The sequence below is a fragment of the Stegodyphus dumicola genome, chromosome 4 (assembly GCF_044657685.1).
Source record: "Stegodyphus dumicola isolate Sdum_Otavi_A_Nest chromosome 4, ASM4465768v1".
Classification (NCBI taxonomy): domain Eukaryota; kingdom Metazoa; phylum Arthropoda; class Arachnida; order Araneae; family Eresidae; genus Stegodyphus; species Stegodyphus dumicola.
Genome location: NC_140771.1, coordinates 169,595,218 through 169,618,714, shown reverse-complemented (window position 1 = coordinate 169,618,714; position 23,497 = coordinate 169,595,218). Strand labels below are relative to the sequence as shown.

Sequence of the window (23,497 nt, the reverse complement as noted above, 5' to 3'; positions counted from 1 at the left end):
GATAGTAGCTGTAACTTGTTTTTGAAAGTATCAGCAAATACAATCAATTCTAATATTGTTTGATTTTTCCGTGTAATTTTAAGTTTATTTCATTAAGATGGCTTGTTATATCAGCAACAAAAGCTAAATCCATGAACCAAACATCATCACTGAGTTCAATGTATATGCTTTATCATTTGATTCCAAAATCTTTTGCCTCTTGTAGTAGGTCCCTGAATATTTGTAAAAATATACCCCGACTTAACCAATGAACACCTGCATGATGTAAAAATTCCCTGTAATCATATTTTTCTTCTAGTTGGGCACGAAACATTCTTCTCTAAAGATTTCTTCCTCAACTAAGATTACAATTTTCATGCATATTCTCATAACATGATGCATATTAAAATTTTGCAACAGAGAGCCTGTTGGTGAATAATGCAATGATAAGAAAGGAAATGCAGTATGCCTTCGTCTCTGATACACATACCCAAAAATCCAGTGACTGTGCCGGTGATTGATAGAGAGAGCCCCATCAGTTGTCATCGATACAGCTTTATAATTTGGAATTTTTTTCTCCTCTATGTGCTTTTTGAAGGCACAGTAAACATTTCACTTTGTGTTTTCTTCTTTAGAGGTAATATTGTTAATAATTCTTCTTTTACACTCATGTTCTTAAAAACCATTCTTATAAAAATGCAAAGTTGAGAAGCATCAATCATGTCCGTAAATTTGTCAAACTGTAAGGAAGTTTGTCTATCTGTTGCTAAGACTTCCTCCTTCGGGAAAATCAAACCGTCCATGAAAACATCTGTTTATTCCATCTTGGTTAGAATTTAGGGAAAGTGGAGCTTGATTGTGGACAGTCCATTTTTTGATATTGTCTTTGATATGTCTGTAATTTTTTATATGTCCAAAAATCGGTAGTGTTGGTTGTAATGCCTTTAAAAGTCTGGCTTATGTTAACAGGTGATACATTAAAACAAATAACGACAATACATCATTGGAAGCATTTACAAGATTGAGGTCAGTAATAAACAGAAATCAACATTAGAAGTCCATAATAGTTCAGTTATACAAGATACGTACAGTGCGTTATCAAAAAGAAAAATATATACAGGGGAACGAAAACTTCACGTAAAACTGTTGAATGTGATGAGGGATATTTGCAGGGGCATTGTTATGTGGTTAACATTCACTGTGAGCTGGAATCTGTTTGTTTTTGCTTTCGGTGCTATTGTGGTGTTGCACAAATGGGTTGAGGTAAGACTTAGCTGGCGTTTGAAGAGAGAGAAGTTTCCTAGTCTTTGTACACGAAGCACTTGGCAAGCATTTAAGTTTGACCCATCACACGTCAAACTTTTCCTTGTCGTTTATTAGAAAGATGCTAATTCTTCACCAACTACACAAAAACATTATCATAAAGGCTTTTTTTTTTTTTTAGTTTCTCATTAAATTCATTTTTTTTTTTTTTTTTTACTTTTCATCTTTATTTAACAGATGTTATTTTTTTAAAGGAAAGATTAGATCTTTAATAATTAGAATTGAATTTTTAAATTTAAATTTCAGTGTGAAATTTTGATAACAGGGAAACATAGAAGAAATCATCTGGTGCACAAAATCGTAAATGCAAAGCTGAGAAAGATACTGCTCTTCAGAAGCAGACAGACGCAGACTACTGCGGACGTAAATGATGTTCACATTTAATCAGCAGGAGAATCGTTAACAAAAAGAACAGACATCATCCAGCCAATGAACATCAGCTACATTGGATGAAGTTATTGAACGGACTGATAAAACTCCAAGGGAAGAGAATGATGATCCAAGCATGGAATTAAATGAATCGTTAAAGATTATCCATATAATTCTGTGGAAGAGACTAGCATAAATGAAAATCCCTTTCTTTATATTGATTTTGATGATCCTGCAAAGTGGCCAACTCTTAGCAACAAAGTGAGAATATGTCTGAAATGGGACTTATTCAAAGGAAAGGTTTAATGTATCTGAAAAGTAATAATGGATGTAAATTTAGTGATAACATATTACAACAGAAAAATGGAAAACTGAGAATTAGTTCCCCATACATGACTATTATATTCCATGAATACAAATTCTATTTTTTGCTTCTGCTGCAAGATATTTTGTCTTGCTGTTAGTATTTTAATTGAAATGTATTTTAAATTATTTCATGTTTTAGAATTTTACACCCAACTTCATCTGAGCATAACCTTGTCTATCTATTTGTATATATGTCTGTTTTATCTATCAGCTGTGTTTTTAGTGTCTGACATGTAGTTCGGCGCATATAACCTCTAAGGTTTTACGCCAGAATATGGACACACCAACCAACTAACCATCTGTTGCAAGATATTTGCATCGCTTGACAAAAGTAGCATCCTAAAAGATTGGATAAATGTATCTAAAGCCCAGAAAAGGCATGAGACAAGTTGAGCATATATGAAAAATTTCTTAAAATGGAAAGAGTTTGAGAAAAATTTGAAAAATAAAACAACAATTGAATGTAACAAGAAATTTCTACAAAACAAGAAATGTAAGAAAATGAAAAAAAAGGGGGGGGGAATTGGTTAAATATATTAGGAAGACTGATTGAGATCACACAAAATTCTTGGCACACAGAATTTAGCCTTTCGAGGCTCATCTGATGTGCTGTACCAAACAGACAATGCAAACATCTTAAAATTAGTGGATTTGTTTACAAAGTTTGATCTAGTTATGGAATTTCATGTAGAGAGAGTATTATGACCTAAAGTTAGCAACAGTTCATTATCTAAGCAAAGATAGTAAAAATGCAATGCTGCAAATTATTGGCAATAGTGTGAGAGAAACTCTATCTCTTCAAAAAGCCAAGTATTATTCTATAATTTTAGATTGTACTCCTGATATTAGCAAAACTGAACAGATTAGTGTCGTCATTCATTTTGAATCCTGCAGTGATGGAGTGGTAGAAATCAAGGAATATTCTTAGTCTTTCTTAAAGTTGATGATTCTACAGGCCTATGTGAGACAGTAATGGAAATGTTGAAAATGTGGGACATTTCCCTTGATGCTATGGGAGGCCAGGAATATGACAACAGTGCAAATATGAAAGGGAAGAAAATAGGTCTTTAAAATAATATCTAAAAAATAAATCTTTGTGCGTTTTTATGTTTCTGGTGCTGTTCAAAGCTTAAATTTAATGATTAACAATGCAGCAAAGGTGAATGCAGATACAGTTCATTTTTTCGACAATCTAAGAATTATGCAATTTATTTTTTTCTTCTAAGCGATGGGCAGTTCTTTTAAAAAAGTTTTCTGTTTAACCTTAAATCCCCTCTCAAACACTCGATGAAAATTGAAGCCATTCAACCTTTAAGATATCAACTAAAAGAAATCCATGACGCTGTTTTTCAAATATCTGAAGGTGAAAGCTTTTTTTCAGTGTGACATGAAGCACGATGTCTGTGTGCCAAAATCAAGGATTATAAATTTATCTGTTCCTCGATACTTTGTGCGATTAGCTTAACAAAATTGATCCTGTTAGCAAACAATTGCAAGCAAAGGGTTTGAGTATGACACTAGGCTTAAAGGCAGTAAGTAAGATAAAAACATTCATTGAAGAACATAGAAATGACATCAATTACAAAAATATTCTCGAGAAAGCCAAAGAACTTAGTGAAGAAACGGATGACAAGCCACAGTTTAAAACTGTTGAAGAAGTTCAGTGAAAGAAAAAGAAATGTCACTTCGATTATGAACGTTCTGATGAATCCCCTTAATCTCCAATAGAGAAATTTAGGGCAAATGTCTTTTTTAGAATTTTGGATATTGCTTGGGCATCATTAAATGAAAGATTTGATGGAATGAAAAATCATGGAGATAATTTTAGTTTCCTGGGTAGTTTATCACAAATCAATAATGCAAATTAAAAAATAAAATGTAGTAAATTAGAAAAATTGTTATAGTGTGGTGACAATAATGCAGACCTTTATTACAAAATAGTAGCTTCGAAAGACATTTTTACAGCCAGTATGAATGACGCATTTGATATTTCGAACTTAATTGTGTCAAATAATTTGTGCTTGCTTCCTGAACTTGAAGATCATATTGAGAATACTACTTAGCATTCCTGTTAGTGTTCCTAGTAGTAAAATAGCACAAGGTATCAAAAAAATCATTATCTAAATTAAAATTGTTCAAGACATGTTTATGGTGAAGTATATCGCAAGAAAGACTTACAAACCTAGCTTTGTTTGCCACTGAAAATGAAATTTGTCAAGAGATAAGATGCAAAAGAAATTATAGAAAAATTTGTAAATATGAAATGCAGAAAAATAAATTATTCTTGATAAATTGTTAAAAAAATTTCAATAAATACTTTCTTCAAAACCTCCTCCTCCTATAAAATTTTTTTTTAAAGTCGAGGAGGGGGGGGGGACTGCAGCTATTTTGTAGGTGGGCGCCGGATAACCTTGTGTAGGCGTTGTCTCCAAGAAAACTTGGTACTCATTTTATCGACCCATTCTAGGGATGAAAGACTGAGTCAACCTTGCCTAGCCAGGGGATTGAACTCTGGACCGGTGGTGCAGCTGTCCGAACTGATTTTCCAGTCTAGCTGGCATCGGTGTTCCATAAAATTTTTTTTTAATATGCATGTCTTAGTAAAGGCGACCACCCCAAAATGTCATGGTGGTCCACCAGTCGATTGCAATTGACTTAAATGCCCATCCTTGGTGTATGGTAACTTGCATGTAAGGGCTTCCTGAGATGTAAATGTTATTTTGAAGACTGTCTAAGGTTAAATAAGAAATGCTAGAATGAGAGTTCTTATCATTAGAAAACGGGGACAAATTCTATATTTAGATGAAACCGCTTAAGTTGACCTGTAAAGTATTTCCTGTGAGAATGTTTAAAAAATTGTGTTTAACTTTCCAGCACGCGCATATGCGCAAAATTTATGACAAATTAAATTTCTAATGCACATTTTTCGCATATCAAAGCCGAGACGTCTGAAGGTCATTTCTATTCCTCATTTCTACCCTTTGCCACATCATGGAATGTGCCAATAGAAAGTCATTTGACTTTTTTCTTTTTTACTGCGCTTTTGTGCTACATGGAAGCGTTTTCGTAAAGTTTATGACACGCGCATACTCGTGGGTGAAAATTCGGAAAATATTTTTTTTCTCAAATATTTTGTAATTTTGTGTTATTAATTGCCATGTATTATTTTAATTTGAATACATTTGCATCTGTAAATTTTATATCGGTTTTCATGGCAAAAAAATATGTGCAACCAGCTGATTTTGCTCGCATTCTTCAAGAATTATCTGATGAAAAGGAAGACAAGGAAGCTTTTGGATGGGAGAACAATAGCGATTTCCATTCCTTATTTTCTTTTATTTCTATTTTTTATAAATAAATAAAAATATTAAAAGTTAATTTAAAAGTGCGTTTTTGTAACCAGTAAGAAGTAAATTTCCTTGCAGAAGTAAGTAATGCTAAACTTACTTTTTTTCCTACAAGGGTGTTTTCCTTTTTTATTTGTCTAGACTTGCTTTTGATGAATATTAAAATTAGCTTCGATTTTAAAATATAATCATTAAATAATAAATTTAAAAATTTCTATAATGAAATACATCATTGCATTTCCATCTCACTAACATAAAAATTTAAAAATAATTTACTTATATTTGAATGTGTATTTTGCAATAATAAGATTAATATTTTATTTCTTAACAAATAGATTATCAATATTCTCTCATTTCTGCCGTTTTTCGTGCCAAAAGTGGTAAAATAACGGATGTCATAAAAAATATGGCGCGCGCGCTCATTGCTCAGCACACATTCTGGAAGGTTAAGGAAAAAATCATTGGGACATGAAGACCTTTATAAAGATATATGTTGCTAAAATGCATGTGAAAAGAAATATTGCTTTGTATTTTTTTTTACATCAGCATCTCATCTTTATAAACCTTCGATAATGGCCTTCCCTTTCATTTTTATTGCCTTCATAATTTGTAATTTCTCCTCTGAAAAAAAATCAATGTTATATTAATTTATAATATGAAATTGTATTATAAAATGAAGTATTGAAGTTGAAAACTCTGCATTCATTCTGGATTTTTAATTTACATTTTGAAATTTTTATGATGTATGTGAGTTTTGTCTTTAGTCCGAGTAAAAGCTTGACTATTCAGCTCAGATAATGCCAAATTCCAGATGCATGAAAATGACGGGTAATTGAGTGTATAAAAATTGCAGTTCACGGTAGGAAAGTTAAATGAACGTGAAAGAAGTTAAGGGTCATTTCATTTGTCATCGACTTTAATATCAAATGCCTGCATTTAAATTATCTGAGATGTCAAAAGGAAAATGGCATTCTGGACAAGAAAAGGTGAAGTAATATATTATATTCAATTACAAAATTCTGTCGACCATGAAAACTGGCGGTGCTTGCCAAAATTGCACCAGTCATTTCAGCAGAAGTCTGAAGGAATGGATCTCTGTTTATTTAGTTAATCAATGTATACAAGCTACAGAAAATCATAAAACAAAAAACCTTGAATTGTGTGTTGTAATTTTTACACACATTGCATAACCAGTGTTTATCCATTTTCACATAAGTCACACTTTTCTTGATGCCAGGAACCCATAAATATTCTATTGCATGCTGTTCTGTTGGAAAAAAAGTCCCTAATTTTAGTCTTTTTTTTTTTTTTTTCAAAAAGCGAATGAAAAACAGATGAACAGCAGTTGATTTACATCGATTTTTACAAAAATCGACTTAATTGATCAAATTTATGTGAAACCAAACATGAATGTCATATTCATCCATAACTGGTGCTAAATGACACTGTTTGGCAACAGTTTTGTTTGATTCAAATCACATTTCTTTCTGTGCTTCATAACAGAGTTACAGTTCTCTTATTTGCTTAATTTTGCGTTAAAAAAAGCTTTTAAAATTAAAAAATGTTCCAGTTTCTTGAGCTTTCAAGGTTAGTTAAATGCTGATAGTAGTTAAATATTTTACTGTATTGAGTTGAGTTTGGGACTCACTTTTCCTCCACAATTTTTTTTTTTATTTTAATGTAATTAATTTATTTTTAAAGACAAGGATCTGGCAGTGCATGCCGTAGTATGTTTGGAGGATTTGTACGTTGGCTTGCCGGACAAGAAAATGATGGATCTGATTCTTTAGCAACACAAATTGCTGCCCAAGAATTCTGGCCTGAGTTAAAAGTCATCATTCTAGTTGTATGTGATGCATTATTGTCATAATTTTCTTGGATTTATAAGTATTATTATGTATTAATGTTTTTATAATTTCAAGTAAATATTTATATTGACATACATTTTTTAAAAATATTGTTGTCATCAAATTTGCAGTTGCTTTTTGGAATAATTTGTGATTTAGTAAGCTACAGAAATAAGAAATTTAGATTTTATTTAAGCTGTCTTCTGATTTGGGTTTTGCCGTAATGGTGTGTCTTGGCTTAACACTTGTTCCCCACTCCATAATTTTTATATGCTAATGTTAATAGAAGATTCATGAATCTGGTAAAATATTTGAAAAATATAAGGTTCACTAAAATGAATTTATTAGTGTTTCAGTTTATTTTTATAAACTGAAATTCCAGAAAAAATTTGTAATTTATCCATCTTTATATATTTATATATGTAAATAAAAATATTGTAGATTCTTGTAAAATATTTTTTTAAAATCTATTTGTACAAATATATGATAGCTCTAAAAGACGCTGTATTTTTGTAGTATATTGCATTTATATAATCAAAACAAAAAGTACTCCTAGCCAAGAATTTGCACTATTTCAATTTTTGTAAATGTTTATAGAAGGAGCTAAATTACATATTATTTTCAAACATATTAGTAATTATGTACAAAATAATAAAATGCTTTAAAATTTCTTTTAATTTGTATCTTAGCACAGTAATGTTTATATTTCAAATGTGTAGGAAAATTTGTTGATGAAATATTATATATTCAGTTTATCAATATGTAAGCTTATTCATAAGTATGCATACTTTTATGTGTAATGTCAATAATATCTATTTGTGCAAAGCCACTTTAAAATACACTTACTGGAAATACATTTTCACCCAATCTTAATTTTTAGATTGAAATATGATTATAAATCCTCACCCTACAGCACTAAATTTTGAAGCTTAGTTGCATAGTCTGAAGACATCTAATCGCCTGTTTAATTTAATATTCAAGGAAGAATACAAAATAGAGCCACATATGAAAAACAAAAAACATGCTAAGGCTGTGAGTTAAATTTACCTGAATTATAACATAAAATTCTAACTTTAATTTTTAAAAGCCTCGAAGTCCACTTTTTAATTTGGTTGTCCCCTTGTTCTGTTCTGAAATTCATAATATGCTGATAATAATTCTTTCTTAAGTGTATCATTTTAAAATTAGTGCCTTTCACATGATTCTTATATGATGCTAATGATACATGTACTTACATAATGGCAAAAATCTAACTGAAATCTTTTATCCAGTAATAATATTCAAATTGTAAATTAAAGTTAAAAATATAAACAAAGCGAAACCATAACTTTGCTATTCAAGAAGATTATTACATGACACAGCCATATTTTAACATATCAGCTGTGTTTTGAACTGCGAATGCACTTTTGTGCATATTATATAACTTTTTGTGTACTATACACAAAAAATAGTTACCTGTGGTCTACACAAACAAACTAATAAAGCTTTCTTTTTGCATATTATATTCTTTGTATATAATAGTGTAAATATTCTTTTCTTATCAATCAAGGACATTTGAAGTATCTAATTATATTTTCTATGACATATTAAGCAAAGTTGGTTATAACTAATTGAAGTTTTGGAGCTGAAATTTAAAACAAATTTCAGGAATATTGCATGAAGAACTTTGAATGATTAGCAAAAATCTAACTGAAATCTTTTATTCAATAATAATGATCAATTTGTAAACTAAAGCTTTTAGTTTATCAATAGAAAATAAAGCCATAACTTTGTTATTCTTAATCTAATACTGTAATCTTAACATCATTCTTCTCTATATCATTAACATTGATGTCCATTTTTACCAGTTCTGTCGTTATATGAATCCTGTGCATGTATTGCTTTATTGTGTTTTGTATGCAAATAATACGAGGGCCATCCAGGAAGTAGATTACGTTTCCGTCTGTGTCCGCTAGGGGCGGGGCTAGCGCGGCCATCTTGGGGTCAGAGCGTTGCGCAGCTCAGTCTGCATCTAGCCGTGCTAGTGAGAGGTTCGTGCTGTGCTCCGTTCAGATACTGTGACGGTTTGAAATGTCTGCGTTAATTGAAAATCCCGCGAGCTGCGAGGTGCGCTCAGTAATAAGGTTTCTGACTGCAAAAAACTGTAAACCGATAGAAATCTATCGGCAGCTTCGTGAAGTGTATGGGGACAACATTATCACTGAAGGTGGAGTGCGTCAGTGGGTCATAAGATTTCAAAATGGCCGAACCAATGTTCACGACGAAGATCGAAGTGGGAGACCCAGCATAGTGACCGCCGAACTTCTCGAAAAAGTCGATGCTAAAGTCCGTGAAAATCGAAATTTCACAATAACGGAACTTTCTTTGAGTTTTCCACAAATTTCGCGAAGTTTGTTGCACGAAATCATCAGCGAAAAGCTTGGTTACCACAAGTTTTGTGCAAGATGGAAGGCAAGAAGAGGTAACGAAGTGGTTGAAGGCGCAGGCGGCCGAATTTTTCGACGAAGGAATTTCCAAGCTCGTACATCGCTACGATAAATGCCTTAATTTGTATGGTGACTATGTAGAAAAGTAGTATTTGAGTGTGGCTTTCATCTGTATATAATAAAATTTGTTTCCTATACTTTGTTTATTTTTTTATTCCAAAACGTAATCTACTTTCTGGATAGCCCTCGTAAATACTGAAAATAACGACATGTATCAAATAGCCATAACTGCATCTAATTGAAAAATGTCTCCAATATCAGCATCATATGTGTCATACTCAGAACTTTTTTTATCATTTGCACATATATATCTAAAGAGAGAGAAGTTGCTGTTGGTTCTTATAAGAAGATGCATGTGTAGAAAAACTGTAAACAGTTTATATAGTTGAAATTTTGTTCTGCCTGACACTTCTGATAAATTAACTAACTGTAGTTATCTTTGTTTATTCTTATTCAAATCTTTGCAATAGCTTTTTAAGAAAATTATCATCACCACCTTAAACAATCGCTAAAAAGGCAATGAAACTTAGATAACTGTCCATGGTTCACCCAGAGATGTGTCTCCTTACTTATGTATAGTATACTATGCTTGTATAATTAGAATTCTCCCTAAAAAATAGCAAATGTACCAGAAGAGTCCATTTCCAGTGTAAGAGAGACACATGAGAGGGGCATCTGCTAGGAAGTCCTGTATCCAGTAGAGTCCAATGAACTGTGCACTTAAATGTGATTATTCTTGATTTGCAGTGTATTCAGTAGCTAGTTGCCAAATGTGTATTTGCCTTCACTAACTACGGCAGTTTTTGATGTCAGCATTTGTACATCGAGTACAGTGTCTAAAATATCAATGTCTACTATTAATTAGTTTCACTTTTTTTACTTCATAAGTATTAGTGATGGTAGATCATGAACACCTAATGAGCAGTGCTGTTTCTAGAGATACTCATTTTTAGTCTCTGGACATCACAGTCCAAGGAGAATCTTCCGTGTAATACATTTTATGTACATTTATATTTATAGGTTAATGCTAACAAAAAGGGTATAAGCAGTACTACAGGCATGAAACAAAGTGTTTTGACAAGCTCATTATTAAAATATAGGGCATCTAATATTGTACCTGCCAGAGTGGAGGCAATAACTGAAGCAATCTTGCTAAAAGATTTTGAAAAATTTGCTGAAATCACAATGAAGGTAAGTTATTTCATGATGAAGTCAATCTATGCATTTTCATATTAATGTCTCATTTTTCATATAAAGGAAGTTAAGTGTTAGTCTTTCAAATATGTGATATTGTAAGAATTTTTCTATAAACACAAATGCAGCTAGTTCTAAAAGTGTATATTAACAAAGCACAGAGACAGTTACAAAGAAAATATTCACCAAAATGGAACATTTAAAATTTAGAATTAATGTTCAGGTCACAGAGACATAATAGAGAACCTATCCTCATTGCAGTTGGAGATCGACTGCTGTAAGTTGTTATCCTTGCCACTAGATGGCCTTTGATAAAATAGTTGTTACATCCAAATAGTTCTGTTACATCCTTCCCCTCTGACTTTGTAGATATCTTGTCAAGATGTCATGAAATGACATTTATCTACTTCATGCAGTAGGTGAAGAACAAGATGGACAGGTCGAATTTGACGAGTAATAACATTAGATTCAGGAACTGGGGGGGGGGAGATGACTATTCATTCTAAGATTAAGATGACTAGTTCATGATTTGCTAACTCACTGATAGTTTCTTTGCCATTTCAGTTAAGCTGAGTTTTATTTAACTCTGACTGTACTGCATTTGTGTATGTTATATATTTTCTATAAAATATTAAATTTTCAAAATATTTTAAGAAAGAAAATTGTACTAGTTGGTAATATTGAAGATTATGTAATTGAAATTGCTGATACAGTTTTTCATTTTTTAAAAGCCTTTATCAGAATATAGCTATTTACACTTGTTTTGAATTATAGGACAGTAATCAGTTTCATGCTGTATGCCTTGATACTTTCCCTCCTGTACATTACTTAAATTCTATATCATATGTGATCATGGAATTAGTTCATGCATACAATGACTTTTACCACAAAAATAAGGTAAGTCAGCTCATTTGAAAAGAAATGTTTTTCTTTTAACCAGTGTCTTAAAATTAGTTTTTATTATCTTCTTTCTGGGTTCTAGGTTGCATATACATTTGATGCTGGTCCCAATGCCTGCCTTTTCTTATTGAAACAGGATGTACCAGAAGTAATTTCATTAATTAAAAATATATTTCCTTCATCTACTGATGACAATGAATTTATTCGAGGATTGGATGTTTCTCCATGTGATATTTCTGAGGTATAATTATTCTTTTGTGACATCTTTAATGGATTTTTAAGTATGTAAAATCTTAAAATCGGAGCATTTTCTTGAAAGAAAATTTTGGAAAAGTAGTGAACTTCTATCGAAAGAAATATTTGACAGTGCAATAATATTCTTATGAGTTTTTTACTATTGTGCTACCAATATGTTATGTATATTTCTTGCATTTTTTCTGAATTATTTTAATTTTCAGCTCTTTTTAAATAGTATTCTAATTTCTTCTCAACCTGATTTAATACTTTGTGTAATTCTTGCATCTATTCTTAATTATTTAAATTTTTTAGGAACTTCTAAGTAGTATTCCAATTTCTCCTCAGCCGGATTCAATACAGTATATTATAAATACAGAGGTAAATATTGTTATGCAATTTTTTTCATTTTCATTAAACTTAATATTTCTTATGCTTGATATTAATATAATTAAAAACATAATTTGCATTATATTTTTTTTACATATTTAGAAAATTTTTAAAAAATAAATTTGTAACCATTAAATTCCAAATCTCTCTTCTAACTTTTCTCTTTTGAATTCTCTAGCAGGCAATCTCTTTTGGATAGTAATGTAATGTAATCAGTATAATTTTAGTTAGTATTGATATAATTTTTGCATAAACAAGTTCCATAGCATTTTAAAACTGCAGTACCTGTGTGAAAAGTTATTTGTTCTTTCAAAATATGTTTAATTTTTTTTTTTCAAATTTTCCTGCATTTTGTTAAAAGAATAAATGACCAAAAAATGTATAATGTTTTTAAATTTCAATAGCTGGATACTTTCTTGTTGTTTAAAATTTTGTTTCATATTCTTATGCTTTGCATATGACTAACTTGACTCACTATCTTTATAAAAAAATTAATTGTATCAATCTCCTTGCTGTTTATTAGCATTAACAAAATAATATATGAATATTATTTATGAATTACCTTTATATTATTATTTTGTTCTTAACCCTATGAATGGTGTGACTTTTTGTTCATGAAGATCTACATTAAAACAGTTTCTATCAGATAATTTTTTATAATTACTTTTTGGCCAAAATCAGCTGAAGATCCTTAATTTTAATCATCTGAAATTTCTATCTGTTTTTACGCTATTTTGAGTGTGAATTAACATTTTGGAGGAATATTTTTGCTGATTCACTGACGTATATATGGATATCTTTTGAGTGGGTTCATGAGTTATAATTATTTTCTATTTCTAATATAAATAATGGGATGCTCGAGTTTCTAAGCAAGAAGTGAAATGTAAGCATTTCAAAATTCGTTTTTTTCTAATAAAGAGCTCTTAAACAACTTTTTGCTTTTGGGGATGTGAATTCTTTTATTAAACGGTTCTAAATTGGGCGACTTTTCAACATTTTGGCATTTTAAGATGAGTTTCTATAGAAACTTTTTAATTCCGAGATCTGAAAAATTTTCGACGATTTTTTTAAAGCATCGTAGCATTGATAAAGTTCATTAAAATAATATTGAAATTATATTTAAAAAATAAAATTAAAATAAAACATTTTTTATTTTTTGCTGTCATATTATAAAGTTTTATTTTGGCAACTTATCGTACAATATTTTGAATCTAAAAAATAAACAAGGTATAATGCTATAAAGAACAATATTAAAAACAGCTCTTCTTAGAAAAAGCAAAATTAGTTATGTAATCAATTAAAAATGTCTTCTTTTTAACTTTTTCATAGTAAGGGTTGCATTTGTCTCAGAATATGCATCAGTTTTCTATATAAAATTAATTTTACACTTTTTCCCTCCCTTTTTTTTTCCAACTAGCTTTTTGCTGTTACAGAAATGGTAAGGATAATTTTTCTTTAGGATTTTAGACATTGCAGCTTGGAAAGTTTAGAAGGATTTGAAGGCAAGATTTATAGACCCACGATTCTAGAAGATTAGAGAAATATGTAACAACATGAAAATTGTCTCCATGGTATCAACACGTAATGGATGTATTTTACAGAAAGTTTGCAATGAATTTCTTACTTTTTGGAGAACGTCTGGAAGGTCAATGAAAACATTATTTTTGAATGTTTTACTTCAAATATTATGTTTACTGGAATCTTAACATGTTTATCTTCCTTTTATTTTCTGTAGACACAAGCATGGAAAATATAAAAAATGCTTTTAATCATATCACATGGGCAGGCATTAAAGAAAGGGATTTTTTTCTTAATAAAGAAATTGAAAACTTGCAATTTAAAAGATTCATCTAATATGTCTTAATGCATCATACACATAACTGGCACTAGGCATTTTCTCACCTGATGCACTCTGTGGATCCTAAATTCTGCTTCCTAGTGCCTTTCTAAATTCTGCTTCTAATACCTGCTCTAACTTCTAAACGTTTTGCCATTTCTAGATTTTAATGTTCAGTGTGTCACTAAATTCTAAAAATTCTGCCACACCAGCTCTGTAACCGCCTTCTACCATATACAGTGGCTCCCAAAAGTGTTCGTACACTTATGATTTTTATTGAAATAGGCTCTATCCATTAATTAAAAGTAAACTTTCTGAATGAGATTTTAATAATAAGATCTATAATCTATTACCATAACAAAATTACATGAAATATCTTTAAAATATAGCGAAACTTTATTTTTAAGAAATTAATAATAAAAAAATGATAAACATTTTATCTAACAAAGGTCTTCGTACACTGAAATATTTTTGGATAAAATCAAAATTAGAATTACCGTTTGCTGCATTTTTTAATTTTTGCATTGTGGTGGCATTTAAAAAATCGTTTACTGTAATTTTTTATTGTTTACTTCATAATATTCGATTTATTATTGAAAAATGGGTCGCAGTCATAAAGAAATTACAAACAGTATTCGAAAATTGTTAATTTTTCACCACAGTAGTGTTAAATCAATTCGAAATATCACTAAATTAGTTAATTTATCCCATTCTACAGTGCAGTATGTGATAAAACGCTTCAAAGAAGAAAATTGGATTGAAAATAAGGTAAGAAAAGGTTGACCAAGAAAGTTAACTAAACGTGATGAGAGATTTATTATTAGAAAATTGTGAAAAACCCACATTTGAGTGCTGTAAAAGATTCTGCAGAATTTAATGCAAAGTTTTCTACTTCAATTTCACCTTAAATTTATCAACAAGTTCTTAGAGAAGCTGGATTACATGGGCGTCTGCCCGTAAAAAAAAAAAAAAAAAAAAAAAAAAAAAAAAAATTGTTAGTAAGAAAAACAGAAAGCTTAGCCTTTCATTCGCAAAATCAATGATAAATACACCTGAAACAAATAGGAATAATGTTCTATTTGCTGACGAAAGCAAATTTAACATTTTTGGTTCCGATGGTCGAATAACTGTATGGAGGAAAAAAAAATAGGAACTTCATTCTAAGAACGTATTTGGAACAGTTAAGCATAGCGGTGGTGTTCTTGTATGGTGGGGGCATGACAGCATCAGGACTAGGTAATTTGGTATTTATTGATGGCATAATGAATCATTCTCTTTATTTAAATATTTTAAGAGACAATTTAAAATTATCAGCCCAAAATTTGGGTATTAGAAACAACTTTATTTTTAATCATGATAACGATTCTAAGTATACGGCTCTCAACATTCGCCTGTAGTGTCTATAATTGTCCGTGGGTTTTGAAAACACCACCTCAGTCGCCAGATTTTAAACCCCCTAGAACACATTTGGAAAGAGCTGGAGGTAGAGTACGAAAACACGACATCAAAACGAAAAGCAAACTCAAAACAGCCATGATGGAAGAATGGATGAAAATTGATACAGAAATTACAAAACAACTTATAAAATCTATTCCCAGACGTTTAAAAGCTATTGTGGATGCTAAAGTATATCCTACTAATATTAATTTAACAAAAAATGAAAATATTTACTATTATGTCAAGATTTTTTTTGAAGTGTACAGAGACTTTTGTGAGATAAAATGTTTGTCAATTTTTGATTATTAATTTCTTAAAAATAAAGTTTCGCTATATTTTTTAAATATTTCGTTCTTATCTGATTGTAATGGTTGTAATTCAGAATTGAGCTTTTTGTCTAATTTTTCATATCTTCCACTTTGTTTCAAACCATAGAGAGACTTTACAAAGCATAAACATACCAGGATTATTTTGGTCTTCGAAACCTGTAGCTTGTTCCATGAAAATTCCTTTTAAATCTCCATTAACATAAGCCATTACAAAATCTACTTGATATAGAATAAGGTCTCGTTCAGCACTGTATGCAGTCACAATTCGTATAGAGCTTGCTCTGGCTACTGGAGCAAACATTTCATTGAAATTGATTCCATGTTCAATTCTAAATCCAGGGTTCGTACGGTCCTTAAGAGTCCTTAAATTTTTTGGAATCGATTTTTGGTCCTTTAAAGGCCTTAATTTTGGTCAAAATCAGTAGAAGGTCCTTAATTTTAATCATCTGGAATTTGTCTGTTTTTACGACTGCCATTTTGAGTTTGAATTAGCATTTTGGAGGAATATTTTTGGCGATTCACTGACATATATGGTTATCTTTTGAATGGGTTCGTGGGTTATAATTTGTTTCTATTTCTAATATTTACTCGAGTTTCATGGGATACTTGGCCCCAACAGCGGCCGAGTGGTAACGTCGCTGAACACTTGTTGTTCGGTCCGAGGTTACAATCGCACGAACGGGCTGGCTGCATGGGTGTTTTCGTGGTTTTCCCCATGTGTAACGTGTATATGAGCCAGTTTCCCTTAAAAAGTCCTCCACAAAGGCATCCCTCCCTTAAGGCAGATAGCCCTCAAGTGCTTTGCCGTAATCTAATAAACCAACCATGGGATACTCGAGTTTCTAAGCAAGAAGTGAAACGTAAGCATTTCGAAATTCATTTTTCGTAATAAAGATCTCTTGAATAATTTTCGTTTTTGGGAATGTGAATTCTTTTATTAAACGGTTCTAAATTTGGCGACTTGTCAACATTTTGGTGATTTTAAGATCAGATTCTGATCAGGATGTTGGGATTTTAATTTTTGAAATAAATAGTTAAAAATACTTTGCTTCTATGTGTACCACCGGTTGAGAATCTCTGCTCTAGACTGATCAAGTATATGACAAAATGAGACAAAAAAAATCAACATAAAGCTAACTATTAGTAAAACATAAATGTCACTTATCTTCTTTCAAATATGTCCAACCTATTATAAGTGTAAAATATTTAATGCTACTTGATAAACTGCTTGAAGTTTATTTTATTCTCAAACTTATTAATAATTATGTTAGTTAATTCATGTTTAGTAATAATGCATACTACTACTTAGGGATCTATTTTATTTTTAGGATGATGTTACAAAAGTGAAAAATCAGGCATAGAATAATATTTTTAATTGAATTTATTCAGGTCCCATTTGCTCATAGGTCCTTAATTTTTTTCATTAATGGTCCTTAAAAGTACTTAATTTCCGTGTGCAGAAATGTGTACGAACTCTGAAATCCTCTGGCAACTAATAGAGCTTTTCTCTTTTGAAATGTTCCATTTGCATTTTATTTCTTTCTAAGAATCCAGGGACACCTTATTACCTTTTTGTTTTGTGGTCATTTTAACGATTTCCATGCACCATTTTTAAAAAGTACTTCATATTTGTTTTGCATACCCTTATGCTAGTCTTCAACATAACTTCCATTTAATGCTTCTTCTAATGTCGGATTTGTGTCTTCTTCAGCAGTTTGTGCTTCTTCCTTTTTTATGTTTACATTGTGTTACACCTTTTTTGATCTTCCTGAATTCCCATGCTTGGTTTTCTTTGGTTGACCCCTCCTCCTTTTAATCTGCATTTCATGTATTGCTTGACTCGAAATCTTCATTATCAGTTGACTCGGCTGATGCGTCTGCCATATACAAGATGTCTTTTGTTATTTCATTAGCCAATGTTTGCTGTACATTCAAAGGTTTTTCCTTCTTTTTATCAGGAATATGTTCAAGAAATAAAACTGCTAAATCTTTATCAGGGTTAGTACTATTTTCAAATTCATCAATAACTCTTAACATCTTGTCTTATAACGATTTTTCTGGAATTTTTATATCACAGCCTGTATGCTTCAATTCATTTGAGTACCCTACAAAAATATGTTCTTCTTCTGATCAAGAATAGAATTTATCTTTAAGCCTTTTATTAAGTATGAAACATTTCCGTCTGAATACGAAGTAAGGTATAATAGTTGGCTTGATGCCAAAAAATAACTCATTTGGTGTCTTGCTTACTCCCAGGGATCGAGTCAGGCAACTATTACATATATAAAAAGCACAATTCAAGGCTTCAGTCAAAAAGAATTGGGAGAGATTACTTTGTAAAACAAATACTTGGCCATTTCAGTTAAAGTCCAATTCATGTGTTCAACGGTCAAGTTCTATCAAGTAGTCATGGGTGCCGAAAATTCTCGTTTAATCCCACGTTTTGAAGATACTTACTATATTCTCCTTTGCGATATTCAAGACCATTATTAGTATGGAAGAATTTTTATTTTTGTTTTTTTCTTAGATGACTTTTGGCTGCAGCTTTATATTTAATGAATGCATTCTTTTACTTAATCTTTAGTTTTAAGAAAACTAACTTTGCAATAACATGATTTACTACCTACAAAGGTAGCAAAATATTGTGAACCACTTTTGGGTAGGACTTTCATAGGTCCATACAAATCTGAATGAATTATATTCAGTAGTTCATCACTTTGAAATTTTGATTCTTTTGGAAAGGGTTGTACAGTAGGTTTACCTTGGACATACATTGCAATCTTTTAGAGATTTGTTATCATTAAATTCAAATTTTTAAGTATGTCATCAGATTTAAATCTTTTAAATTCAGATTCATTTAAATGATCTAATTTTAAGATGCTACTTAACAAAATCACTTACTTCTACTATAGCAGTTCTTTTGGTGCTTGGATATGTATATATAATAAAGATCACCATTACCTGCAATAGTATAGATCCATTCAGTTCTATTACTCTAGCATGTCATTTTGTAAAAAGTACTGAAAAATTATTTGCATTAGCTTTAGATGTTGACAGCAAATTACATTTTAACTCTGGTACACATAGCAGACATATTTTGTCAACTTCTAGTTTCATTGTGAAAGTCATTTGAAGATGAAATTCTGAAAATGACTTTCTGTCATTTTTGCATGTGAGATATACAGCCACTATCTAAGCACTATGAAGAAGTCTGTTGATAAGCAATGTTTATACCACACTAGTTAATTCTTCATAACTAGTATCCATTGTAAAACCTTGATTTCCCTCATTTGATTGCACATGTTTTCAATCAGCTATTTTCTGTCTACATTCAGATGCCTTGTACCCAATTTTTAAGCAGTAATTATGCCTTCAAGTTGCGATAATGTTTTTCAGTAGGAAAATTTTTGTTTGAATTTACCTACCATTTTTCTTCTGTTCTTGACTTCTTTTGAGTATAGTACACATTTTATGAATCTTGAGATATTTTCTGTTTCCTTACTTCCCGTCCCATTTTTCTAGCACTTTGATTTTCAAAGATTTGGGTCTAGTTAATTCATCTCTTGATATGATAGCACATCTAAAATTTTCTAGAATACTGTAGAACAGAAGAATCGATTATAAATCATAGGCTGTGTCTGTTTCTATCAATCCTCTTATTTCGGATAAACTGTTCAAATGTTCAGACATCATTTCACTTTCATCCGGCTTTCTAAACAAAAGCTGTTTTTAATACAGTAGCCTTCTTCACAGGTCCCTTTGTTTCATATACAGCTTTGAGTTTAATCCTCACAGCATTTGATGTCACACAATACTTTCAACTTTTCAATATGACACAGTTCACTAGAATTAATGATGAGAATTATGTCTATGGGAGCTCTTTGATCAGCTTGTTGCCATTTCTTTTCATCTTCGGTTCCTTTAGCAGTTTCACTTCTTTACCAGTCGTATAATCCCAGTGAGCATTTTTAATCAATACAGCTTCTATTCATAGCTTCCAGCTGTCAAAATTGTGTCTTTTCTGAGCTTTTCTGTAGTATTCAAATGCAACATACAGTCTCTCATAGCTAAAAAAAATGGAGCCATTAAAAAAAAAAAAAAGGCTTAACAAAACTTGCATTGGATGAGGCTTAAGAGTTCAAAGCTCAAAACTCCAAAAATTCCATTTTAAAAGAAGTATTTGTCTACTTAGGCACAGTTGAAATGTTCCTGGGCCCATAACCATTGAAGGAAAAATGAGCCCAGGCAGATTATAATGTTAATCAACATTTTAATTAGATAGATGAAAATTGATAGCCTGCGAACAAGAGCAAAAATGAAGCATAACATATATGTATGAAATAACAGCAAGGAAAAGGCAGCAGCACTATTGATGCATACGTAAATATGATGATCCAATATCTGAAAAAATCTGGGATAGCCAAAGTCCCGACCTGTCTGGATCACGGACTTTGTACTATATATATATCTATATGAATATATAGATATATAGATATATATACGTATAATATATAGATATATATACGTACATACAGCAAAAGAGAGAGATGGCATCATCACAGTGTACCTCAATAAGAGAGAACTATTTATATGTCAGAAGAAGCCAAGTTCTAAGCTAAACGGTGGTAAGTTCAATCAGACACAGGTCCCTCTTCAGGATAAAAATATATCTCAAGATGTTTTTCCTCCCATGAAAGAAAAATTTTCTGATAAATCTATGCCAAACTAAGACTGCTTTTTTTGCCTAATTTTAAATTTTACATTGGCAAGTTCTGTTCAGATGAGGGACGTGCTCTAAGTATTAAGATTAAGGGTACATCATCAGTCAACTAATTTCGAGAAACATTAGGTACTGTTCATAAACAAACATTTTCATTTTCCTAATTAATATTAAAAGTGTCCTAATTAATATGCAAAGTATTATGAAAGTGTCTATTTATATGTTTTTAGTTATATTTATATTAAATTAATTAAATTCCAGTCCTATTTTGAAAGATATTTTTTCCTTGACTTTTAATGTGACCACTTTAAGCACCACCTACTGTACTTTATATTTCCATTTGTGTGAATTATAGTAGAAATAGTGTTATATTTATCTGCACAATCATTGACCATAACTGTGGGTAATGATTCTTATAAGCAGTTAAGTTTCATTATTATGTAATTAAATTTTTAAATGTTCAACACCTGTTAACATCAAATTTGTACTTTCAACACTCTGTTTGTTAAATCTCCTTCAGAATTTGGTCATAATTAATAACTAAACCAAACTAATTTAAGCTCATAAATCTTTGTAATCTTTTTTTGAAGGTCATTGTATATATGATAGTTATGTTGAGCATTGTCTATATCAAATGTCATAGTTAGAGCATTTTTAAGTCCTTCATTGCTTTCTTGAGTCTGTTGTATCAAGAGTACTTCAATTAATGAATGAAAAAAATTAAATTATATAGAGGAAAAAAAAATAGATATTTTGTTGAGTGGATGTTTATTAACTAGTAATATTGATAAGCTCGATTTCCGTTATATCGGAAGCTGAAAATTATTCTGTCTCTTTCCTAATGAGATGCTTGTGATAATTTGGAATTTATTAAATTTCTGTTAGAAGAACTTAAAAATTATGTGATTAAGCAATTACTTTTGTAATAGTTTCAATTATAATTATGCAATTTTTGTTCAGGTCAGCTGGCTGGGAATTTTAAATCTAAATGCTAACAAGCTGCATAAATCTAAGGGAAACAAATTCATACTTGCATATTTCAGAACAAATTTTATGCATGCATTTGTCCATTTTATTTTCTAAGTACAGTTATATTCTTTATTTGATTTCAGGTTGGAACTGGACCAGAAATTATTCAGGATCCTGCAGAGCATTTATTGAATGAATTTGGACTTCCTTTGTAAAGTTTTAAAAGCAGAAAATTTTATTTTTTTTATGAATAAAGTTAGTTTTCAAAAACTCTGCTGTTTTATTTCATCTGTTAAAATCTTGTTAAGCAAATGTCTGCCATTATTTTAGTTAGCATTTAAAATCAGCCTTGAAGCATTCATGCTTTTTCTTTTGGATTTACAGCACGTGAAAGCCTTGATCACTTTGGTTTATGATTGAAGAAGGAGCTTTAAAGTTTGTCAGTTATTGGTAATGAATTTAAATTAACCTTCTTAATATGCTTTAAATGAGAGTTTAGATAGGAATCTCTCTTGTGATAGAGCCTTGGTATCTATTATAAATAGATACTGATAGTTCCTATTATTGCAATTACTTTCTGTATCTTTATTAACCTTGAAAATAAAAGCAGTGATAATATATACCTGTAACTGTATTTATAACATATAAAAACTACAGGCTATGAGTTACAAAATTTTAATTTGTATGCTCATGTAACTGCCTATAAAGTTGTTTACTTTTTGTCTGGTCATTCATTAGTCATAGGTTCTGTTAAGATAACAACTAATCTTAAGCAGCATGATTATAGATCAGGTGTTCTCAATGGGGTCAATACTGACCTCCTGGTGGTCAATGATGACCAAGGGGTGGATAACCAAAAATGCACTGGCAGTTGATTTGCATAATGATGATCCAATGGATTGCAAAAAATTAATAATGTAAATTGATAATTGTTTTATGGTATTAAGCTATATCATGTAGTAAGAAAGAAAGAATTTAGAATAATTAAATGGGTAAAATGCGCAAAAATTATTTAATATTTTTAATACATAAATTTTTTATGCAAAACGTGCAATATAAAAAGGGTCAGGTGCAGGAACACGAAAACACAACGAAAAAATTAAGAACACAAAACTTCTTCAGAAGACATTTTTTTTTTAAATGTAAGACGCTTGTAAAATCTAAAAGGTTTTTATATCTGCTGGTAAGACGTTGAAAATTTGAATGTGCTGGCATAGCTCACGGAACCACTGAATTAGGATATATTTGATCTTGATATTATGAAGCAAGAAGAATTGATTGTGTTAAAGGAGGATGTTCAAGCACAAGTTTATCTAGAAAACGTGTGTGTTAAGTTTTGGAATTAAAAAAGTCATCAGAGAAAAATTTCCAAAATAGAAGCTACTGAACAAGTTTATTGACCCTTTTCCTATCTAGTAGAAGAAAGCATTAGTCAAGTCAATAATTTACTATGGAAAACAAGAAACAGTTGAATATTTTTTAAATGAGGAGTTAAAAATTAATCAGTTTCAAGCCAAATATTAAAAGACCACATCCAAATGAAAAAATCATTTTAATTAAAATTAAACTTTCGTGCAATAAGAATCTAATTTTATTTCTGACAACTTCTTTATATTTGTAAAATGAATAATAGTACAAAAATAATAAAACAAATCTACTAAAATGTTTTCTTCAAAACTTTTTTTGATAATTATTAGTCTAATTGTCATTTATTGCAAAAGTTATTTGTGTGCTGTTATTTATATTAATATTTTTTGTGCTGTATATTAT

At 30.6% G+C, this 23,497-nt stretch overlaps 1 protein-coding gene across 1 annotated transcript in view; it reads left to right on the top strand.

Annotated features, from left to right (window-relative positions):
- Mvd (mevalonate diphosphate decarboxylase) overlaps positions 1–21,997 on the top strand; it is a 47,474-nt gene extending 25,477 nt beyond the window's left edge. Inside the window, exons 7-12 of the mRNA XM_035357491.2 lie at positions 7,086–7,230; positions 10,738–10,908; positions 11,686–11,808; positions 11,894–12,052; positions 12,361–12,426; positions 21,871–21,997. Of these exons, the coding sequence (XP_035213382.1) occupies positions 7,086–7,230; positions 10,738–10,908; positions 11,686–11,808; positions 11,894–12,052; positions 12,361–12,426; positions 21,871–21,942 (736 nt within the window). The 3' untranslated portion in view covers positions 21,943–21,997. The remainder of the gene's footprint in view (positions 1–7,085; positions 7,231–10,737; positions 10,909–11,685; positions 11,809–11,893; positions 12,053–12,360; positions 12,427–21,870) is intronic.
- The last annotated feature ends 1,500 nt before the right edge of the window (positions 21,998–23,497 follow it).